Source organism: Hypanus sabinus, chromosome 12, assembly GCF_030144855.1.
Source record: "Hypanus sabinus isolate sHypSab1 chromosome 12, sHypSab1.hap1, whole genome shotgun sequence".
In the NCBI taxonomy this organism is placed as follows: Eukaryota; Metazoa; Chordata; class Chondrichthyes; order Myliobatiformes; family Dasyatidae; genus Hypanus; species Hypanus sabinus.
This window is the reverse complement of record NC_082717.1, coordinates 49,507,727-49,532,736: the sequence shown is the minus strand read 5'-3', so window position 1 is coordinate 49,532,736 and position 25,010 is coordinate 49,507,727. Positions and strand designations below refer to the sequence as shown.

Sequence of the window (25,010 nt, the reverse complement as noted above, 5' to 3'; positions counted from 1 at the left end):
CGATATACCGTGGAGAGCACTCTGACAGGCTGCATCACTGTCTGGTATGGAGGGGCTACTACTCAGGACTGAAAGAAGCTGCAGAAGGCTGTAAATCTAGTCAGCTCCATCTTGGGTACTAGCCTACAAAGTACTCAGGACATTTTTAGGGAGCGGTGCCTCAGAAAGGCAGCATCCATAATTATTAAAGACCTCCAGCACCCAGGGAATGCCCTTTTCTCACTGTTACCATCAGGTAGGAGATACAGAAGACTGAAGACACACATTCAGTGATTCAGGAACAGCTTCTTCCCCTCTGCCTTTCGATTCCTGAATGGAATTTAAAGCTTTGGACACTACCTCACTATTTTGATGTACGGTATTTCTGTTTTTGCAGATTTTTAATAATCTATTCAATACGTGTAATTTACTTGTTTAATTATGTTTTATTTATTATTACTATTTTTTCCTGTCTCTGCTAGATGATGTATTGCATTGAACTGCTGCTGCTAAATTAACAAATGTCACATCACACGCTGGTGATAATAAACCTGATTCTGATTCTATAACTAATTATTTGACCGAACTCTGTGTGTGGCCTTCCATTAGTCGAGATCAATTATGGATGTTGCGTCCTAGCTATCTACAAGGGGTGATTGATAAGTTTGTGGCCTAAGGTAGAACGAGTCATTTAGGTTTAGAAAACCTAGCACATTTATTTTTCAACATTGTCCCCTCCTACATTTACACACTTAGTCCAGCGGTCATGGAGCATACAGATCTGGGACCTCCAGAAAGTGTCCACAGCAGGGGTGATTGATAAGTTTGTGGCCTAAGGTAGAAGGAGATGAGTTATAACTTCCTGCATAATCAAAGAATTGGCCTGCAATGGCATGTAATGAGAGCTGTATAACTCATCTCCTCCTACCTTATGCCACAAACTTATAAATCACCCATCTGTGGACAGTTTCTGGAGGTCTAAGATCTGTATGCTCCATGACTGCTGGACTAAGTGTGCAAATGTAGGAGAGGACTATGTTCAAAAATGTGCTAGATTTTCTAAAATTGTACTACTTCTACCTTGATCTAGAAACTTATTCAGATTATTGTCATTTAGAAACCACAAATGCAATGCAGTTAAAAAATGAGACAACATTCCCCCAGAATGATATCACAAAAGCATATGACAAAACAGACTACACCAGAAAATCCATATAATGTTTGGCAATCCCCAATCTAGAGTCCGGAGAGGCTGCTGCGTATTAATATCATGCTGCCATCTAGCTCGTTCCCCAGAAAGGAGCTCCAAATCCACTAGACAAAAACAAGACCAAAAACTAAAGCTACAAGAACTGCACAAAACCACATAATTACAGCATATAGTTACAACAGTGCAAACAATAGCATAATTGATAAAAAAAAAAGACTATGGGCACAGTAAAAATAGTCCAAGATGTTAAAGGACTGCAAGTTCAAAAGAAATCACCACAGTTTCCACAAGTCCCCAAGGTCCCGACAGACTCGCCACCCCACACAGGCGGCAGAAGGGAGTAACCCCTCTATGGCCTTCCAAGGCGCCGCCCAACTCAGCCTCGCAGACGCAGCACACAACGAAAGCAACCCGAGTCCGTCAAACATCCGAGCCGATGACCATCGCCTCCAGCACAGCTTCTCTGAGCACCATCCTCTGCTGAGCGTATTAAGACGGCCCCGCCAATGGCCATCGGCAACACAACCCCGAGGACTGGGGGCCTGTTCTTTCCTGCAGAGTCCCGGACCTCACAGCTGCAATGAAGAAGGTCTTCCTGGAATTTCCTGATGTTTCTCCATGCTTCCACGTCCGTTTTCAATCGATTATGATTGCGCATGGCACCCCACTTCACAAATAACAGATAATCAGGTCCGGAGTGGCCGCTGCAAGCTGCGTCGCGCCGCCATCTTGGATTCCAAAAAAAAAATCACCCTTGTACGTTAATCAACAAATCCCATATAAACAGTTAAATCAGACAAACTGTAATAACAGGAAATCACGATGAAGATTCAAACTAGTGAAAGGACAAATTTCAATCAAGCTTTCTGGTTAACACTACTGAAAATGTTACCTGGCAGGATCATAAAATCAGAAGAAGTTGATAGATTTATGTCAAGGAACAATGCAAGAATATTTCCCTTGGTGAGTTAGATAGTATGGCAGAATACATTTTGATATTCTATCTTTATTAAAAAGTTACCTTGGAATTATCTTTTCTTTCAAAAATATTCACAACTCTGATCATCTTAAAAGAAAAATATCAGAGCAAGGTGGTTTGGTCCTCTTAATATTCTTTAAAGACTATTGTGAAAATAATGAAGTATTGACATTTGTGGAAATGTTACATTCTATTTGCATTATTGTAATTTTAATTCACCTCATTTTTGCAATAACAGCTGGATGTTACAGAATGAAGCTTTGGAGAATATTGAAAAAAATACTTTTGTTAATCTACCAAATCTTGTTGAAATGTAAGTAAATGCAAATACAGTTCGTTTGAAATTTAAAGGTAAGTGGCGAGTTTGCTTGGAGCTTTTATTTATAAAGAAACTACTTAACGTCAGTCTTAAACTTTGTTTATATTATTGTTATTTGTAGCAAGTAAACATTGTAAACAACATGAACGAGGTAGTAGCTTGTTTGGTGCAATGTCTTTGCTCACTATATGATGGTGCCCTGTGGGGTGCTTGTATTGGCAGTTGATTGAGTTTAATTAGTTCAATGTGTTCAGAGGATAAGCATTTATGTTTTTCTTTAAATTCATAGCTGAATTCTCATAGGCCATACACTTATACAGTCATTACAAAAAATGTTATATTATTTAGTAGTTATGGATTGTGAAAAGTATTTCTGAAACATTTTCTCCATGTTTCTATTTGTATTTCTTACCTGTTTTGTTAATATTGTTATGCTTTTCATAACTAAGTTCTTCCCTACTTTGTAAATAACATCTTTTACAAACAATGAGCTACAGATTGTTGGATTTGTTTTGTTGATTTCAGATCAGCAGCCATAAACAGCAAGAGACTATTCAGCTGCACTCAATGTTTGGAGAAAACATTATTACAAAATTCTCAAAGATTAAATTTTCACACTGACGACTTCAGTTATAATTAGTGTTTTTTTGAAAATAACTTGCTGTATTTTATCCCTCAGTACACATTTGTCTATATGTATGTTTTATTTTGAAATGTATTTAATTTTCCCCCATACACTATAACTCCACCTTTAATTCTCATGGTAATTAATGTAAACGGTGTTTGATAACTCTGGGTCTGTACTTGTGGAGTTCAGAAGAGCCTGAAGGAATCTCCTTGAAACCTGCATAACATTGAAAGTCTAGTGGCTGTGAGGAAGACATTTCCAATAGTGGGTGACTAACTCAAGAGAGCATGTTCTCAGAATAGAACAACGTCCATCTACAGCAGATATGAGGAGGAATTTCTATAGCAAGAGGGTCATGAATCTGTGGAATTCATTGCCACAGACAGTTGGGGAGGTCAAGTCATTGAGTACATTTAAAGCAGAGGTCAATAAGACCTTAATTAGTAAAGACATGAAAGGCAATGGGGAGAGAGCAAGAGAACAGGGTTGTGAGGGAATATAGAGTATAGAATGCCTATAAAAAGTATTCGCCTCCCCCCGCCCCCGTGGGAGTTTTCACCTTTTACTGTTTCACAATATTGTTCCAATGGATTTAATTTGGCTTTTTTGAAACTGATCAAGAGAAAAAGATTCCTTTATGTCAAAGTGAAAACTAATTTTGACAAATCGGTCTAAATTTATAACAATTATTAAACAAAATAATTGATTGTACAATTACTCACCCTCTTCAAGTCAGCATTTAGTAGGTTCTCCTTTCTCAGCTACTAAAGCTTGTAACTCCTCCAAAGTTGTCATACATCTCTTGGTGGCCTCCCTCACTAGTAGCCTTCTTACACAGTTGCTTAGCTTTGAAGATGTCCTGCTCTAGAGAGATTTACAGCTGTGCCTTATTCTTCCCATTTCTTGATTGACTTAACTATACTTCAAGGGATATTCAGCGATTTGGAAATTATGTGGTTTCCATCACCTCATGTGCTTTTCAATAACCTTTTCACAGAGTTGCCTGGAATATTTGTTTGTCTTCATAGCATAGTTTTTGCTAGGATGATGACTCACCAGTATTTGGACCTTCCAGATACAGGTGTATCTTTACTACAATCAATTGAAGCACTTTGACTGCACACAGGTGATCTCCATTTAACGAATTATGTGACTTCTAAAACCAATTTGCTGCACCAGTGACAATTTGGTAATTTGGTATGTCATATTAAAGGGAGTGAATTCTTAACAATCAATTATTTTGTCTTTTATATTTGTAATTAATTTAGATCACTTTATAGAGATCTGTTTTCACTTTGACAGGAAAGAGTCCTTTTCTATTGAACAGTATCAAAGAAAGTCAAATAAAATCCACTGTGATTCAGTGTTTTAAAACAATAAAACATGAGAAGAGGAGGGGGCAGGTTAATACTTTTAATAGGCACTGAAAATCAGCCATGATTAAATGACTGAGCAGCATTTATGTATTATTAAATTATACAAACCATTAAAACTATCAAGCCATTGGAACTAAATGTTATAAATGTCTGAAGAATAAAGAGAAATCTTATAGACTAAATGATAGGCAAAGCTTTTACATGGTCTATTTTGGTAGGTCAAATATGATGGCAGAATATAGTATTAATGGTAAGACGCTTGGCAGTGTGGAGGATCAGAGGGATCTTGGGGTCTGAGTCCATAGGATACACAAAGCTGTTACGCAGGTTGACTGTGTGGTTAAGAAGGCATATGGTGTATTGACCTTCATCAATCGTGGGATTGAGTTTAAGAGCCATGAGGTAATGTTGCAGCTATATAGGACTCTGGTGAGACCCCAATTGGATAACTATGCTCAATTCTGGTCGCCTCGCTACAGGAAGGACGTGGAAGCCATAGAAAGGGTGTAGAGGAGATCTACAAGGATGTTGCCTGGATTGGGGAGCATGCCTTATGAGAATAGGTTGAGTGAACTCGGCCTTTTCTTCTTGGAGTGACAAAGGATGAGAGGTGACCCGATAGAGGTATACAAGATATTGAGAGGCATTGATCATGTGAATAGTCAGAGGCTTTTTCCCAGGACTGAAATGGCTAGCACAAATGTGCATAGTTTTAAAGTGCTTGGAAGCAGGTACAGAGGAGTGGTCAGTTTTTTACGCAAAGAGTGGTGAGTGTGTGGAATGGGCTGTCAGTGACGTTGGTGGAGGTGGAAATGATAGTGTCTTTTAAGAGACTCTTGGATGGCTACATGGAGTTTAGAAAAATAGTGGGCTATGGGTACAGCCTAGGTTGTTCTAAGACAAGGACTTGTTCAGCACAGCATTGTGGGTTGAAGGGCCTGTATTGTGTTGTAGGTTTTCCATGTTTCTCTAATGGGATAGACAGACAAAAGATTACAAGGAAACAACAGCAAGAATGGCCTACTTGCCCCTCAATCCTGCCCTGCAATGCATTATAGTCATGGATGATCTTCCCCAGGCCTCAACTTCTTGCAGTGCCACCTTCTCATCACCTTCAATCTTCTTATCTTTCAAAAGTATATTTATGTACACTTTCAAAGCAACACACATAAAATGCTGGAGGAACTCAGCAGGCCAGGCAGCATCTATGTAAAAGAATAAACAGTTGGTGTTTCATGCAAAGTAGACCTCCACTTTAAATGTTTTTAATCCGCTAGCCTTCATGTCCCTCTGGGTCAGAGAATTCCAGAGGTTCAGCACTCTATATAACAGTGTAGGAAAAGCAAACATACTAGATCATGTTCAATCTTGAACCAGTTAGTAAGTGTACATGTGTGGTGGTCATTGCTTCTCAAGTATTTATCCCTTTTAAGACCAAAGGATGTCAAACGTTAAGCTTTTATTTCACAATTCATATCTCCATGTTTATTATCCTTTTGGAAAACATTTATTCTCCTCTCTAAACAGTTCATACTTCACTGAATTTTAGGGGATGTATTACTGAACAGTTTTGTTGCTGGCCCTATCTGACCCCCTCTATTTGAGATGCCTATTTGGATCCGAACTTTTCAGGTACAGCACCATCCGGAATCACTCACAGAGAGACTTGACAGATGACAGATTTAAGTCAAGCAGTAATCAATCAAATAAATTTAATTCATTTTGCCGCTCACAATTGCCTGGTGACCTCCAACAACTTTTTCTGGTCCTACACTCTCAAGGACCTTGAGGCCTCAGTTCCATGATCAGGGTACAAGTGGTGACTGACAGTCTGGCACAGCTCAGTATCCTGCAATATAAGAAACAAAATTATAACTACTGGGAGATGAGCCAAAATTGGTAAAACCAATGGTAAGAAAGATAGTTTCTTGAGACTCCACTGAAATTTATTTGCATATCATAACATATAAATCCTATCAAATATTAACACAATTTGCAATGTAATTGCTTCAAAAATTGCATTAATAATATTCTTTGATATAATTGATGCAGTTTGATGAATATAGCTGAAAATGGATTTGTAATAAAAAATAAATGCCTCTAAAGTTGTATAGTCTTGGATGTTAGTTTATACTCTGCTTCTGAAGTACATTTTCTTCATTTTGCACTACCTAGCAAGACTGAATTTCAAAACAATTTTCATTGCTCATCTGCATGTTTGCTATATTTGAATGCAGTTTTTGTGTGTCTGTTAACAATTTCTCCTTGTTATAATTTTCCCAATCTTCTTATAACCCCTAATATTAGTTAAACCTAGTGGAACTCGATTGGCTTACCATCTGATATATGGAATCTATAACGAAGCAACAGCAGAACACCTTCAAAAGAATAGTAGGGCTGAACTGAAACAAGGCCGTAAGACACGGGCAGAATTAGGCTATTCAGTCCATCAAGACTGTTCCAAATGGATTTATAAAAGGAAAATCATGATTGAGTAATTGTGTCAAGCTCCCTGAGGACATGACTAGCAATCTGGATATGTAAGAACTAGTAGATGTGACAAAATCCAGGTGTTTGGAAGACATTTGATGAAGTCACACACAGGAGGTTAAACGGCTATGGAAAGGGAGATAACAACCTGACGTTCAATGATAATTGGTTATTGTACAAAAAATGAGGGCAGGCAAATGAATGGAACATTTTCCTATTAGCAGACTGTGGCTCATGGCTTGGGGACCAGCTTCTCACATCAAAATCCATGAGTTGGCTGAGTGGATGAGATGTCATATTTCCAGTTTTGCTGATGATACACAATGAGGTGTAACTGTGAGCAAGGGGAAAGATGTAATGAGGCTCTAAGTAGATATAAACAAGCTAACTGAGTGGATAATAATATGGGAGATGCCACACAATGTGGAAAAATGATAGATTATCTCTTTGGTGCAAGTAACAGAAAAGGAGAAGATTTCTTAAATGGTGAGTTAAGGGTTGGCAATGATGTGCTTGTACATAGGTCACTGACGAGCGAACTGCTGATACAGTGCACAATTAACAGCGTAAAATGTGCATTAGTCATTATTATGAGAGGACTTCAATGAAGAAGCAAGGATGCTTTATCGTATTTGTATAGGTTTCTGGTAAGAATACACCTGGAAATTTGCCTGCAGTTTTGAGCATCGAATATATAGCAGAACAATACTGCACAGAATTCTATCCACTTGCCTACATACCAGCTTTATCCTTAATTCTCTCTCTGTTAATGTGCATGCCTACATATCTCTTAAAAATTGCTATTACATTAGCTTCCGCCCCGTCATCAGGTATTCCAGGCATTTATTATTCTCAATAAAAAAAGACCTTGAACTTAAATCCCCTTCAATCAACCCCGATAAATTGTATTCAGAAGAATGGTCTTCCTCAGGGAAGTGTGCTTGCACTACTACTGTACAATATTTACACGAATGATCAACCTATAGATGATGTCACACGGTGTTTTACATATGCTGATGACTTATGCATCACTGCCCAAAGTACTGATTTTAACACCATGGAGAAAACACTTTCTGTGGCCTTGGAGGGACAAACATCCTACTTTGTAGTTTGATGAAAACCAGCTCCGCGCAAACCCATCAAAGACGCAAGATTGTGCATTCCACATCAGGAACTGTGAAGCCAAACACCAGCTGAAAGTGACCTGGCGTGGAGCAACACTGACACATTGCGAGCACCCTGTCTACTTAGGAGCCACCCTTGACAGATGCCTCACTTTCAAGAACCACATCAATAAGACGAAGGCAAAAGTGAGCACACGAAACAACATCCTGAATAAGCTCACTAATACAAAATGGGGAGCAAACTCAAAAACATTGTGAGCCAGTGCACTTGCTCTTTGCTATTCCACTGCCAAATACTCCTCCCCTGCGCGGGAAAGATCTACTCATGCTAAGAAGATGGATGCCGTTCGGAATGCAAGCTGCAAACTTATCACAGGTTGTTTAAAACCAACAAACATCAACAGCCTATATATACTGGCGGGTATCGCTCCCTCTGATATAGGAAGAATGGTAGCCAGCAAGAAGGAACTACTCTGTCAGACATCAGATGAGAAGCACCCTCTACATGGTCATATACTCACATCCAGCTGCCTAAAGTCAAGGAGGAGCTTCATGAACAGTGTTGTTCCATTACAATCAACCCCATCTGAAGTCCGCATCGCCTTGTGGAAAGACCGGCTCGCCAGTCTCAAACTACCCCCACTGATGGAAGTTCCACCGGATGAAGGTCTTCCCCCAGGAGCTAATTGCAACTGGGCAACCTGGAAGTGCTTTAAAAGACTTAGGACTGGTTTAGGTTGTTCAAAAGTGTCACTAAGCAAATGGGGATCTAGCCCGACAACTTGTGAATGTGGAACTGAGCCACAAGCTATGCAACATCTCCTGCAATGCCCATCATTAGAGGAATCCTGTACTGTTGCAGATCTTGCTGAATTCAACAACATGGTGCAAAAATGTGTCCAGTTCTGGCTGACCCATATATAGACTGTTTATGGACACGATAAGAAGAAGTCCTTTAATCAATGCCAACTAACAGTTGAAAATTTCATCCTGAGAAAAAGACATTACTATCTACACTATCTCTGCCATTCATAATTTTATAAACTTCAATCACATCTCTCTTCAGCTTCTGATGCTCCAGAGAAAACAATCTAAGTTTGTCCAATCCCTTCCCTAATACTTATAATCGAGGCAAAGTCTTGCTGAATATATTCTGCACCACTTACAAAACCTCCAGATCATTTCTGTAATGTAGTGACCAGAACACAATACTCCTAAAGTGAAAATGATTGAATCTGCAGATGATGGAAATAAATAAATACACAAAATGCTGGCAGAACTCAGCAGGCCAGACAGCATCTATGAGAGGAGGTAGTGACGACGTTTCAGGCCGAAATGTGGTCACAACCTCCTCCCACAGATGTTGTCTGACTTGCTGACTTCTCCCAGAATTTTGTACTTTTATGTACTCCTAAAGTGGCCTGATTAAAAATTTCCTCCCAACTTTTTAACTCAACATCCTAGCCAATGAAGGCAAGTGTGGCATACATTTATTTTAACACGCTTAAGTAGTTGTGTTGCTTCTTTCAGGGAGCAATGGACTTGTATTCCAAGATCCCTCTGTACAGCAATGCTTCTGAAGGCCCTGCCATTTACTGATAAACAACAGAAAATCTGCAGATGCTAGAAATCTGAGCAATACACACAAAATGCTGGAGGAACTCAGCAGGCAAAGCAGGATCTAGGAAAAGAGTCCTGCCAGAGGATTTCAGCCCAAAACGTCGACTGAACTCTTTTCCGAGATGCTGCCTGACCTGCTGAGTTGCTCCAGCATTTTGTGTGTATTGTTGCCATTTACTGTGTTTTTTTCTGTTTATATTTGATTTTCCAAAGTACGACACGTCACACTTGTTTGGATTAAGCTCCATCTGCCATTTATGGCAAAGCAAATTAGGAATTCTGCTTGGATCTAATTTGCTTTTATCTTTGATATCAGTCAGCCTATTGTGAGGCTAAATGCTTGACTAAAAACTCCATCATACAACATCCACTGCTCTGAACACAAGACAATCTTGCTGGAAGTCAAAATCAATACACACAACATGCAGGAGGAGCTCAGCAGGTCAGGCAGTATCTTTGGAACAGAGTAACCAGTCAACATTTTAAGTCAAGATCCTTCATCGGGACTGGAAGGGAAGGGGGAAGGAGTCAGACTAAGAAGGTGAGGGGAGGGGTGGCAGAAGTACAAGATGGCAGGTGATAGGCGAAACCTATAGGCAAGGGGAAGGGGTGAAGTAAAGAGCTGGGAAGTTGATTGGTGAAAGAGATAAAGAGCTAGAGAAGGGGGAATCTGATAGGGGAGGACTGGGAAGGTGGAGGAGCAGAGGGAGGTGATGGGCTGGTTGGAAGAGGAAGTGTGAGAGGGAAACAGGAATGAAGGAGGGTGAAGGAGAAGGCTGGGGTAATTACCAGAAATTTGAGAAATCGCTGCTCATGCCATCAGGTTGAAAGCGACCCAGACAGAATATAAGATGATGCTCCTCCAAACGGAGTGTGGCCTCATAGAGGCAGTAGAAGAAGCCATGGACTGACATGGCAGAATGGGAATGGGAAGTAGAATTGAAATGGGTGGCCACTGGGAAATCTCACTTTTTGTGGGAGACAGAGTGAAGATGCTTGATAAAGCAGTCCTCCCAGTCTACGTCGGGTCTCACCGATATCCATACAGCCACACTGCCAGCACTATGTTCTCACCTTTTACCCTTAACCCATAACTTTTGGTTGTAGTCCCACTCAATCTCAATGGAAAAAGCCTGCTTGCATATATCCTATCTATACCCCTCATAATTTTGTATACCTCTTTCAAATCTCCTCTCAATCTTCTATATTCTAAAGATTATAGTCCTGACTTAATCATTTTTTCCTTAGAACTCCAGAGCCAGCAATATCCTTATAAATGTTTTCTGTACTCTTTAAACCTTGTTCAATTCTTTCCTGTATGTAGATGCCCATGACTCCACATATTACTCCAAATTAGGCCTCACCTGCGTCCTCTGCAACTTCTGCACTTTTAAAGAATATAAGAATATAAAAGTGGTTAAGTCTCTGGTTCCTGAGAGGATATTCCCTAGGACCTTGAGGGAAGTTAGTGTAGAAATAGCAGGGGCTCTGACAGAAATATTTCAAATGTCATTGGAAACAGGGATGGTGCTGGGGGATTGGTGTATTGCTCATGTGGTTCCATTGTTTAAAAAGGGTTCTAAGAGTAAAACTAGCAATTATCGGCCTGTAAGTTTGATGTCAGTGGTGGGTAAGTTAATGGAAAGTATTCTTAGAGATGGTAGATATAATTATCTGGATAGACAGGGTCTGATTAGGAACAGTCAACATGGACTTGTGCATAGAAGGTCATGTTTGACAAATCCTATTGAACTTTTTCAAGAGGTTACTAGGAAAGTTGATGAGGGTAAAGCAGTGGATGTTGTCTATATGAACTTCAGTAAGGCCTTTGACAAGGTTCCGCATGGAAGGTTAGTTAGAAAGGTTCAATCGTTAGGTATTAATATTGAAGTAGTAAAATGGATTCAACAGTGGATGGATGGGAGATGCTGGAGAGTAGTGGTGGATAACTGTTTGTCAGGTTGGAGGCCGGTGACTAGTGGTGTGCCTCAGGGATCCGTACTGCGTCCAATGTTGTTTGTCATATACATTAATGATCTGGATGATGGGGTGGTGAACTGGATTAATAAGTGTGCAGATGATACTAAGATAGGTAGCGTTGTGGACAATGAAGCAGGTTTTCAAAGCTTGCAGGAAGATTTAGGCCAGTTAGAAGAGTGGGCTGAAAGATGGCAGATGGAGTTTAATGCTGATAAGTGTGAGGTGTTACATTTTGGTAGGACTAATCAAAATAGGACCTACATTGTAAATGGTAGGGCATTGAGGAATGCAGTGGAACAGAGTGATCTAGGAATAATGGTGCATAGTTCCCTGAAGGTGAAATCTCATGTGGATAGGGTGGTGAAGAAAGCTTTTGGTATGCTGGCTTTTATAAATCAGAGCATTGAATATAGGAGTTGGGATGTAATGTTAAATTTGTACAAGGCATTGGTGAGGTCAAATTTGGAGTATTGTGTACAGTTCTGGTCACCGAATTATAGGAAACATGTCAACACATTAGAGAGAGCACAGAGCAGATTTACTTGGGAATGTTACCTGGGTTTCAGCACCTAAGTTTCAGAGAAAGGTTGAATAAGTTAGGTCAGGGGTCAGCAACCTTTACCACTGAAAGAGCCACTTGGACCCGTTTCCCACAGAAAAGAAAACACTGGGAGCCGCAAAACCCGTTTGACATTTAAAATGAAATAACACTGCATACAACGTTTTGTTTTGCCTTTATGCTATGTATAAACAAACTATAATGTGTTGCATTTATGAAATTGATGAACTCCTGCAGAGAAAACGAAATTACATTTCTGCATGCAACAAAAACATTTTGAACTCCGAAAAAAAGTCGTTGGGTTGAAGGTTACTTTTAAGTAAAATACTTAACGTCTATTTGAGTCCTTCTTGTATTTATGAAAAATGCCAAACTTAAATTTGCCGCCAGCAGCAAACCAAAAATAACGTCAGCCAGCTGTCAACCTGAAAAATAAAAGGACTATTTCACTGAACAGTGAAAACATATGAATATACGTAAAGTAATAGGCAATTAAAATATTTATCATACTTGTTCAGGTTGACTCACACCTGATAATGCAGTCGTATTCAGTAGGGATGGATCGATGCTTAGGGGAGTGACCGGGAAAGATAATGTGTTTTTTTCCTCTCTGAACTCACAGAAGCGTTTCCCAAACGATGTTTGCATTGCGATGATTGCAGAATGTAAATACTCCGAATTTATCATGTCGTGACCTTGTTTGAACTCTCTCAAATTGTGGAAGTGAGACAATGTGCCTTTCTGTAAATCTCTAGCAAGCAACGTCAACTTGCGCTCGAATGCCAAAACATCCTCCAACATGTGCAGGGCTGTACGTCCTTACCCCTGAAGAGCTGTGTTCAGCGTGTTCAGGTGCGCTGTCATGTCTACCATGAAGTGTAGCTTTTCCAGCCACTCTGGCTGTTCCAGCTCAGGAAAGTTGAGCCCTTTGCTGCCCAGGAAAGTTTTCACTTCTTCCAGACACGTGACAAAGCGTTTCAGCACCTCCCCTCTGGACAGCCAGCGATAAAAACACGTTGTAGCGGTGTGCTACACACAGTCAGTAAACTGCAGTCAAAGATAGCTTTATTCGAACTAAACAGCCTTGCTTTTAAGCCTCCCTGAACCCGCCCCCCATGGGCGCGGATGCTGCAAAAGACACGTACTCACAAACCCCCGTAGGCTATCTCCCTTAGCCTGAACGCTGGCTAATTGTGAGCCGGTTCGGATGTGTCAGGAAATGGGTCGCCACTACGTCTTATTTAGATTGTACAAGATCACCATAATCTTCAAATTTAGATTTACATTTCAAAAACTAACAAACTAACATAAAATACATTTTAATTAAATACTGACCATGTAGCGGTGTGCTACACGCAGCGCTAAAATTACGACACGGAGTCGGTAACTGCAGTCGAAGGAAAAAAACATTATTCGAAATCTTCAGCCTCACTTTTAAGCCTCCCTCAACCTGCCCCCCATGGCGCAGAGGCTCCAAAGCTCTGTGCTCGCAACCCCCCGTAGGCTATCTAATTGTGAGCCGGTTCGGATGTGCCAGGAAAAGGGTCGCCACAACAAATTATTTCCCAAAGCAACAGGGAGCCGCAGCACAGACGTAAAAGAGCCACATGTGGCTCCGGAGCCGCGGGTTGCCGACCCCCGAGTTAGGTCTTTATTCTTCGGAGCGTAGAAGGTTGAAGGGGGACTTGATAGAGGTATTTAAAATTATAAGGGGGTTGATAGAGTTGACGTGGATAGGCTTTTGCCATTGAGAGTAGGGGAGATTCAAACAAGAGGGCATGAGTTAAGGGGCAAAAGTTTAGCCGTAACATGAGGGGGAACTTCTTTATTCAGAGAGTGGTAGCTGTGTGGAATGAGCTTCCAGTAGAAGTGGTAGAGGCAGGTTCAGTATTGTCATTTAAAAAAAAATTGGATAGGTATATGGATAGGAACAGAATGAACGATTATGGGCTGAATGCAGGTAGATGGGCCTAGGTGGGAATAATTGTTTGGCATGGACTAGAAGGGCCAAGATGGCCTGTTTCCGTGCTGTAATTTTTATATGGCTATGTAGTTAATATAAAATCTCATCTTCAGTACTCAATACATTGATTTATGAAGACCAATGTGCCCAAAGCTTTCTTTATGACCCTATCTACCTATGTTACTGCTTTCAATGAATTATGGACCTGTATTCCTAGATCCCTATGTGCTGCTGCACTCCTCAGTGCCCTATCATTCACTGTGTAAGGATAAGGTTCGTCTTGTCCTCACCTACCAATCCACAAACCTCGCATCCAGCACTTAATTCTCCATAGCTTCCATCATCTCCAAGGGGATCCCACCATCAAATACATCTTTCCCTTCCCCAGCCCACCCCCCACAATCCATGGTGTGGCAGTGGGAGGGTGGGGTCAGGGAAGATGTGTGTGAAATGGAAGAAGTGTGGTTGAGAGCAGCATTGAAGGTGGAGGAATGGAAGCCCCTTTCTTTGAAGAAGGAGAACATCTCAGTTCTAAATGAAAAGCCTTGCCCTGAGACCAGATGAGGCGGTGACAGAGGAACTGAGAGAAAGGAATGTAATTTTCACAAATGATATGGTGGGAGGAGGTATAGTCCAGATAGCTGTGAGAGTCAGCGGGTTTATAAAAGACTGTCTCCAGAGATGGAGACAGATCATGAAAGGAGAGATAGGTGTCAGACATGGGAAGCCTTCTTTGTAATTGCATCAATATGTTGGGAGCAGATTAAATCCTCAGAAGTCTTGACACCCAGGAACTTGAAATTGCTCACCGTTTCCGCTTCTGATCCTTTAATGAGGACTGATATGTGTTCCTTTGACTTCCCCTTCCTGAAGTCCACAGTCAATTGCTTAGTGTCACTGATGTTTTCTACAATGTTATTGCTGCTACCCCACTCAACCAGCTGATCTATTTCCTTCCTGTACACCTTGTCATCACCATCTGAAATTCTGCTAACAATAGTTGTATTGCTGACAAATTTATAGATGGCATTTGAGCTGTGCCTCGCCAAACAATCATTGGTATAGAGAGAGTAGAGTGGTGGGACAGTCTTGATTATTAGTGAGGAGGGGATGAGAAAGTCAAGAATCTAATTGAAGAGGGAGGTACAGAAGCCCAGGTTTTGGAGCTTGTTGATGAGAACAGAGGGTATGATTGTGTTGAATGCTGAGCTGTAATCAGTAAACAGCAGTTTGACGTAGGTATTGCTGTTGTTCAGGTGATTGAAGACCGAGTGGGGAGCCAGTGGGATTGCATCCACTGCATACCTTGTTGCTCGCTGCCGCTTACACACAGGAGGGGGGAGCTGGGGGTGGGGTGGGGGGATACTTTGGTTTTCTCACGTTTAACTGTTGTTCATACTTTGGGGCACTTCTCTGTTTTCGTGGATGTTTTGCGAAGAAAAAGCATTTCAAGATGTATATTGTATACAGTTCTCTGACATTAAATTGAACCACTGAACCATTGATCTATTGTGACAATAGGCAAGTCCGAGTCCTTGCTTAGACAGGAGTTGCATTTAGCCATGACAAACCCTTCAAAGCACTTCATCATAATAGATGTGAGTGCTACAGCTCTTCTACATCCAGCTCTTCTTAGGCACTAGTATGATGTTGTCCTTTTGAAGCAGGTGGGACCTACAACTGCAGCAGTGAAAGATTGAAGATATCTTGATGTCTACCAGTTGCTTGGCACGGGTTTTCGGAGCCCCACCAGGCACACCATGCAAGGGTTCACCTCTTGAAAGGTGCTCTACATCGGCCTCCCAGACAAAGATCACCAGATGCCATGGGGCTTCGTAGAGGTGTAGTTTTATTCTCCACTTTCAGGGGTCCTTCTGAGTTGTTGCGCAAGTTGGTAGGGTGATTAAGAAGGTGTATGGCGTGTTGTCCTTCGGTAATTTGGGGATTAAATTCGAGAGCTGCTAGGTAATTTTGTGTTCTATAAAACTATGGCTGATCGCATGGAATATTGTTCCCATTCCCATTCAGATGTGTCATAAGAACACAAGAAATAAGAGCAGGAGTAGGCCATCTAGCCTGTCGAGGCTGCTCTGCCATTCAATAAGATCGTGGCTGTTCCCCATAACTCTTAATTCCCCTGCTATGCAAAAATCTATTCAAGATGAGGCCATCCTCAGAGTGGAGGAGCCATACCTTATATTCTGTCTGGATAGCCTCCAACCTGATGGCATGAATATCGATTTCTCCTTTCGGCAAATTTACCCCTGTCCCTCTTCCTGTATTCCCCACTCTGGCCTTTTACCTCTTCTCACCTTCCTATTACTTTGCCCTGGGTCACCTGCTCCTTCCCTTACCGCTATGTCCACTCTCCTCCGCTATCAGACTCCTTCTTCTCCAGCCCTTGACCTTTCCCACCCAGCTGGCTCTACCTATCACCTTCTAGTTAGCCTGCTTCTCCTCCCTGCACTTTTTTATTCTGGCATCTTGCCCCTTCCTTCTCAGTCCTGAAGAAGGATCTCGGCCTAAAACATTGACTATCTATTCATTTTCATAGATGCTGCCTGATCTGTTGAGTTCCTCCTGCATCTTGTGTGTGTTGTATTGTTCTGGTTGCCTCATTTTTGGAACAAGGTGGAAGCTTTACTGCAGAGGAGATTTACCAGAATGCTGCCTGGATTAGAGAACATGTCTAATGAGGAAAGTTTGGGGGAGATAGAGCTTTTCTCTTTGGAGCAAAGGAGGATGAGAGGAGATTTAATTGAGGTGTATAAAATGATAAGAGATATTAACAGAGTGGAAAACCAGTGCTTTTTTTTTTTCCAGAGTGTCAAAAGCTAATATGAGAGAGGACATACTTTTAAGGTGATAGGAGGAAAGTATAGGAGGGATGTCAGAGGTTGTTTTTTTATTTACACAGAGGGTGGTGACTGCATTGAATTCACAGCTAGGGGTGGTGGTAGAAGAAAATACATTGGCGACGTTTAAGAAACTCTCATTGATGAAAGAAAATCCACTGACCTACTCTTGTAAATCATCTTCATCACCTCCTCAAAAAATGACATTAAATTTGTAAGACATGACCTCTGTCACACAAAGCCATGTTAACTGTCGCTAATGCATCTATGCTGTTCCAGAGTAAACCCAGTTCCAAGTATACTCTTCAACAATTTCCTTGGCACTAGACATTTTGCCTACAAAACTTCTAATTACTCTTCTTCTGAACCACTTTCACTGCAATCTGTAGCCTGTAAATTCCCATTAAGTAATGTACTTTTGAAATGTTGTAGCAAACTAGTGATTTCACTGTCTTCCGAAAGACTTGGCAGACTTAACTCTCAGGAATGCAGGTTCAGCACCTTCTATATCCTACCCATTTCCACAACACTAGCTGCCCCTCCACCAATCTCTGTATCATCTGCAAACTTGGCAATAAAGCCATCTATTTCATCATCTAAATCATTTATATACAACATAAAAAGAAGTGGTCCCAACACCGAACTCTGGGGAACACCACTAGTCACTGACAGCCAACCAGAAAAAGATCCTTTTAATCCCACTCACTGCCTCCTACCAATCAGCCAATGCTTTAACCATGTTAGTAACTTTCCTGCAATACCATGGGCTCTTAACTTGGTAAGCAGCCTCATGTGTGGCACCTTGTCAAAGGCCTTTTGAAAACCCAAATATACAATACCCACCGCATCCCCCTTAATCTTTACCTTCAGCCAGTAGGCAGCACAGCACATGGCAGCAGCAGCCTTTCGAAGCTGGTGCTGCTTTAATTTAGTTTTTTTAAATTTATTTTAATTTTAAGGCACAATTAGGGTTTAGGGCAATTGATAACAGAGTGACTATCTACCATCGCCAGATCCTGCTACAACACAGAGATCGCCCAAAAGCAAACCTTCAGGAAAATCTGCTGGTTAGACTGCGCAACCTCGGCTTGCTGAGGGAATCGGGCCTGCAGTCCTCTGAGTCGCCTGATGCCAGTGGCCGGAGGTGGGGACATTGTAAGCGACGTGCGAGGAAGCAAAAGTGAGACGAGTGGGCAAGGGTCCGTGCCAGGAAAAAAGCAAGCCCCAGCTGGCCGGCTCTCCCGTCCATTCTGCTCTCCAATGGACATTAAATTGGACTACATCTGTGGCAATCTCGGCGGGAGTAAAGAAACGGACTGAATCTCGGACACCGCCATTCACCACTCTTTAGTTATGTAACAGATTTTTCCCCAAGCTATCGAACTACCAACCTACTACCCTCTGCTGCGCCTATTGTCTTGTTTATTATTTATTGTAACGCCTGCACTGTTCTGTGTACTTTATTGCAGTCCTGGGTAGGTCTGTAGTCTAGTGTAGTTTTTGTGTTGGTTTACGTAGATCAGTGTAGTTTTTGTACCGTTTCATGTAGCACCATGGTCCTGAAAAACATTGTCTCGTTTTTACTGTGTACTCTACTAGCAGTTATGGTCTGAATGACAATAAAAAGTGACTAGACTTGACTTCAGCTCTCCTACTTGTAATCTCCTCAATTCCAACAGGTTCGTCAGGCAGAATTTTCCCTGTCCTATCTTGTCCTGTGCCACCAAGTACTCCATCATCTCATCCTTAACAATTGATTCTAACATCTTTCCAATCACTGAGGTCAGACTAACTGGTCTATAATTTTATTTCTGCTGCTTTCCTCATTTCTTGAAGAGTGGAGTGAAATTGGTAATTTTCCAGTCCTCTGGCACCGTGTCAGAGTCCAATGATTTTTGAAAGATCGTTTCTAATGCCACCACTATCTCTAACGCTACCTCTTTCAGAACCCTAGGGTGCAGTTGCTCTGGTCCAGGTGACTTATGTATCTTTAGGTCTTTCAGCTTTTTGAGCACCTTCTCTCTTGTAACAGTAACTCCACCCACTTCTCTTCCTTCACACACTACAACATCAGGCATACTGCTAGTGTCTTCCACAGTAAAGGCTGAGGCAGAGTACTCATTTAGTTCATCTCCTTGTCTCCCGTTATTATTTCTCCTCCTCATTTTCTAGCGGTCCTATATCCACTCTCCTTTCTCTTTTATTTTTAACATGCTTCTGTTATGTTTTAACATACTTCTATAGAAGTGGCAAATGGAATTCAACCCAGATAAGTAGGAGCCAAGAGGTAATGTTGCAACTATATAGGACCCTGGTCGGACCCCACTTTGAGTACTCTGCTCAGTTCTGGTTGCCTCATCACAGGAAGGATGCAGAGGAGATTTACAAGGATGTTGCCTGGATTAGGGAGCAGGTCTTATGAGAATACGTTGAGTGAACTCAGCCTTTTCTCCTTGGAGCAGAGGAGGATGAGAGGTGACCTGATAGATGTGTATAAGATGATGAGAGGCATTGATCGTGTGGATAGTCAGAGGCTTTCTCCCAGGGCTGAAATGGTTGCCACAAGAGGGCACAGGTTTAAGGTGGTGGGGAGTAGGTACCGAGGAGATGTCAGGGTAAGTTTTTTACTTAGAGTGGTGAGTGAGTGGAATGGGCTGCTGGCAATAGTGGTGGAGGCTGATACGATAGGGTCTTTTAAGATTCTTTTAGATAGGTACATGGAGCTTAGTAAACTAGAGGGTTATAGGTAAGCCTAGTAATTTCTAAGGTAGGGACATGTTTGGCACAACTTTGTGGGCTGAAGGGCCAGTATTGTGCTGTAGGTTTTCTATGTTTCTATACTTGAAAAAACTTTTACTCTCCACTTTGATATTATTTGCTAGCTTGCTTTCATATTTCATCTGTTCCCTTCTAATGATTTTTTAAATTGCTCTCTGTAGGCTTTTAAAAGCTTCCCAATCCTCTATCTTCCCACTATTTTTTTACTTTATTGTATGCCCTTTCTTCTGCTTTTACAATAGCTTTGGCTTCCCTTGTCAGCCATGGTTGTACTATTTTAACATTTGAATATTTCTTCATCTTTGGAATGCACATGTCCTGCACCTTCCTCATTTCTCCCAGAAACGCACACCATTGCTGCTCTGCTGACATCCCTGCCAGCAGCTCCTTCCAATTTACTTTGGCCAACTCCTCTCTCATACCACTGTAATGTCCCTTACTCCACTGAAATATTGCTACATCAGATTTTAGTTTCTCCCTATCAAATTTCAAGTTGAACACAAACATAATGTGATCACTGATTCCTAAGGGTTATTTTACCTTAAGCTCCCTAACCACCTCTAGTTCATTACATAACACCCAATCCAGGAGAGCTGATCCCCTTGTAAGCTCAACAACAAACTGCTCTAAAAAGCTATCTCTTAGGCATTGAACAAACTCACTCTCCTTGAGATCCATTACCAGCCTGATTTTCCCAATCAACCTGCATGTTAAATCTTCCATGACTACCATAACCTTGCCCTTTTGACTTGCCTTTTCTATTTCCTGCTGTAACCTGTGGTCCAGCTCCCAGCCACTGTTGGGAGGCCTGTATATAACTGCCATTAATGTCCTTTTACCCTTGCAGTTTCTTAACTCAGCCCACAGGGATTCCGATCATATAACATATCTTTCTACTAATTTGATGATGTCATTCTTTACCAGTAGAGGCACACCACCCCTTCTGCCTGCCTTCCTATCCCTCCGATACAACATGTAACCTTGGACATTCATCTCCCAACTACAACCGTCCTTCAGTCACAATTCGGTGATGGCCACAACATCATACCTGGCAGTCTGTAATATTGCAACAAGATCATCCACCTTATTTCTTATACTACTACATATATTTAGTTACATCACTTTGAGTACCATATTTGCTATCCTTTCTAACTCTGCATCCCTAATGATTTGATACTCAGCCTGTTGGCTTCAACTAAGTCCCATCACTTGCCTGCCCTTGCTGACAATCTGACTGCACACTATCTTTACGATTTTACCATCCGTTCTTTCCTGATTCCCTTTATTCCAGTTCCCCCCCCCCGCCAAGTTAGGTTAAACCCTCCCCAACTGCTCTAGCAAACCTGCCCGTGAGAATATTGATCCCCCTTGAGTTCAGGTGCAACCCATCACTTTTGAACAGGTCATATCTCCCCCAGAAGAGATCTCAATTATCCAAGAACCTGAAGCCTTTCCCCCCACACCAGCTTCTCAGCCATGCATTTATCTGCCAAATCATCGTGTTTCTACCCTCACTGGCATGTAGCACAGGCAGCAATCCAGAAAATACTACCCAGGAGGTCCTGCTTCTCGGCTTTCTACCGAGCTCTCTAAACTCTCTTTTCAGGACCTTATTGCTTTTCCTTCCTCTATCATTGGTACCAATATGTAGCAAGACATCTGGCTGCACCCCCTCACCCTCCAAAATGTTGTGGACATGATCTGAGACATCCCTGAACCTGGCACCTGGGAGGCAACATGCCATCTGTGTGTCCTGTTCATGTCCACAGAATCTCCTGTCGGTTCCCCTCACTATCAAGTCCCTTATCATTATCACTCCCTTCTTCTCTCTCTCTCCCTTCTGCTCCATGGTTCCTTGCTCAGTGCCGGTTGGTATGGCATTCTCCTGGGAGGTCATCCAGCACAAAAGTATCCAAAGCGGTATACTTGTTTTTGAGGGGAATGGCCACAGGTGTGCTCTGCACTAACTGCCCACTTCCATTTCTCCTGACAGTCACCCATCTACTTACCTCCTGCAACGTTGGGGTGACTACGTTGTTCACTGTAACTTTGATTAATTATATCCTCACTCTCCCGTATAAGCCTAAGGTCACCCAGTTGCTGCTCCAGATCCCTAAGACGTTCTTCTACTCTCGCCACTGGCCAACTCCAAACAATGGCTGCCCGACAATAGTACTTCCTGAGGGACCATAAGCAAAATATATTTGGGGAGCAAGGGAAACGCAGGATCCTAGATTAATATTTCCCACTGCTACTCACCAGAAATAAGGATGAAGAAGCCAGAGAGTTAAGGGATTGTTTTGATGTATGGTACATGAGATAAATAAATCTGAATATGAATCTAATGAAGCATCTTCCACGTGAAACATTAACTTATTCAGCACTCCAATGACCTTCATTAAACTTATCTCACTTTCCTCCTCTCTGAATCTCAACTTTTTTTCTTTTCCTTTAAGACGTTCTTTGGAATCTTCTTTGAACAAATGTTTCATCATCTTCCTTATTATCTCGTTGCATGGCTCAATGTAAAAATTTGTTTGATCATGCATCTGTGAGGTGCCTTGGGATGTTTTGCTATATTAAAGGAACTGCATTAAATCCAGTTATTGCTATTCTTGCAGGCTATTAATTCCTCCTAGGACTTGCCTCTTGTGTGATTATTATCTTAAAGTGCAGAAGATCATTGAAATTCGAGTTGTGATAAATGCAATTTGTGCTTAAAAGCTTGTGAACTTTTCCAAATGTTGCCAATTTGAAATTTTTGACTGAATTGTGCAGAGAAAGCAATACAGAAGAACAAAGCTCTGCTCAGTAAGCCAGTGTTGTTGCCTCTCTGATCTATGGAAAGCTAATGAATTGTGGTTATCTATTTCCTTGTTGTTGAAATGGAACCATAGGATTGAAAAGATGGTTCTGATACATTGATATACCAAGGAAATATGCATCCATTATCATATTATGTGCATATTTTGTTCTGTATACATTGTGCTGTTTCTAACTCCTTAAAACTACTCTACATCATTAATTAAATTGCAAATCAAATAAAGAAACGTTGAACTACTGGGAGAAATTTTGCTGAGTCCAATCCAGTATTCTATACAATCCATAAGTTGGTAAATTACATTGAAATGACTCCCGCTGACTATACTTCGCCAGGGACACCCCAATATACTGTACATTTGTCATTGGTACAATGTTTTCCACTCGGTTTCAATTATTCCAAGCAAAATCTGCAAGTGGGCATGAAGAAAAATAAAAACACTCATGTTTATTTTGTCACAGATTAAATTCAAGCAATTTTAGATGCAGAAAAACGGAAATAAAACCCGAGAATTCTCATCACATCGAACAGCATTTGTGGAAAGGAAATATAAAAACATAGAAAACCTACAGTACAATACAGGTCCTTCGGCCCACAATGCTGTACTGAAAATGTACTTACTTTAGAAATTGTCTAGGGTTACCCATGGCCCTCTACTGTTCTAAGCTCCATGCACCTATCCAGGAAACTCTTAAAAGACCCTATCGTATCCGCCTCCACCACCGTTGCTGGCAGCCCATTCCAGGCACTCACCACACTCTGCATAGAAAACCTACCCATGACATCTACTCTGTACCTACTTCCAAGCAGCTTAAAACTGTGCCCTCTCATGTTAGCCATTTCAGCCCTGGGGAAAAGCCTCTGACTATCCACACGATCAATGCCTCTTACTATTGTATATACCTCTATCAGGTCACCTGTCTTCCTCTTTCACTCCAAGGAGAAAAGGCCGAGTTCACTCAACCTGTTCTCATAGGACATGCTCCCCAGTCCAGGCAACATCCTTGTAAATCTCCTCTGCACCCTTTCTATAGTTTCCACATACTTCCTGTAGTGAGGTGACCAGAACTGAGCACAGTACTCCAAGTGGGTTCTGACCAGGGTCTGATATAGCTGTAACATTACCCCTCAGCTCTTAAACTCAATCCCATGATTGATGAAGGCCAAGGCACCGTGTACCTTCTTAAAACACACAGTCAACCTGTGCAGCAGCTTTGAGTGTCCTATCAATTTGGGCCCCAATAGCCCTCTGATCCTCCACATTGCCAAGAGTCTTACCATTAATACTATATTCCGCCATCATATTTGACCTACCAAAATGAACCACCTCACACTTACCTGGTTTGAACTCCATCTGCCACTTCTCATGCCGAATATGACCCATCTACGACCACTCTTTGCCTTCTCTGAGCAAGCCAATTCTGGATCCACAAAGCAAGGACCTCTTGGATCCCATGCCTCCTTACTTTCTCAATAAGCCTTGCATGAGGTAACTTATCAAATGCCTTACTAAAATCCATATACACTACATCTACTGCTCTACCTTCATCAATTGGTCACATCCTCACAAAATTCAATCAGGCTCTTAAGACACGACTTGCCTTTGACAAATCCATGTTGACTATTCCTAATTATGTTATGCCTCTCCAAATGTTAATAAATCCTGCCTCTCAGGATCTTCTCCATCAACTTACCAACCACTGAAGTAAGACTCACTGGTCTATAATTTCCTGGGCTATTTCTATTCCCTTTCTTGAATAGGGAAAATAGAGTACAGGAACTGTGTTGTACAAAGGCTGTTGAAAATCTAGTCAAGAGGAAAATAAAAGCTTACAAAAGGTTCAAAAAACCAGGTAATGATAGAGATCTAGAAAATTATAAGGCTAGCAGGAAGGAGCTTAAGAGATTAGGAGAACCAGAAGGGGCCATGAGAAGGCCTTGGCGAGCAGGGTTAAGGAAAACCCCAAGGCATTCTACAAGTATGTGAGGAGCAAGAGGATAAGTCATGAGAGAATAGGACCAATCAAGTTTGACAGTGGAAAAGTGTGTATGGAACAGAAAGAGATAGCAGAGATACCTTTTCTTGAATAAGGGAACAACATCTGCAACCCTCCTGATGCACCATCAATAACTCTTGGAGACGTGAGGCGAGATATAAGCTTTTATTGGCTGGAAGAAAGAACAAGCAGCAATTGACCACCAATCTGCATCCTGGAGACTGAGCCCGGGGCGGTGTCTCCAATCACCTTTATACCGGGGTCTGTGGGAGGAGCCACGGTCAGTGGGAGGAGCCACAGGAGCAGTCAGCGGGGTGGGGGGGCGTGTCCAG

General features: G+C 41.6%; 1 protein-coding gene across 1 annotated transcript in view; it reads left to right on the top strand.

The window, feature by feature from the left end:
- The window catches only part of LOC132402384 (lutropin-choriogonadotropic hormone receptor-like), a gene marked incomplete at its 5' end in the record, with an annotated part of 170,316 nt that overhangs the window by 109,544 nt on the left and 35,762 nt on the right, over positions 1-25,010 (top strand). Inside the window, one exon of the mRNA XM_059985241.1 lies at positions 2,407-2,481. Within this exon, the coding sequence (XP_059841224.1) occupies positions 2,407-2,481 (75 nt within the window). The remainder of the gene's footprint in view (positions 1-2,406; positions 2,482-25,010) is intronic.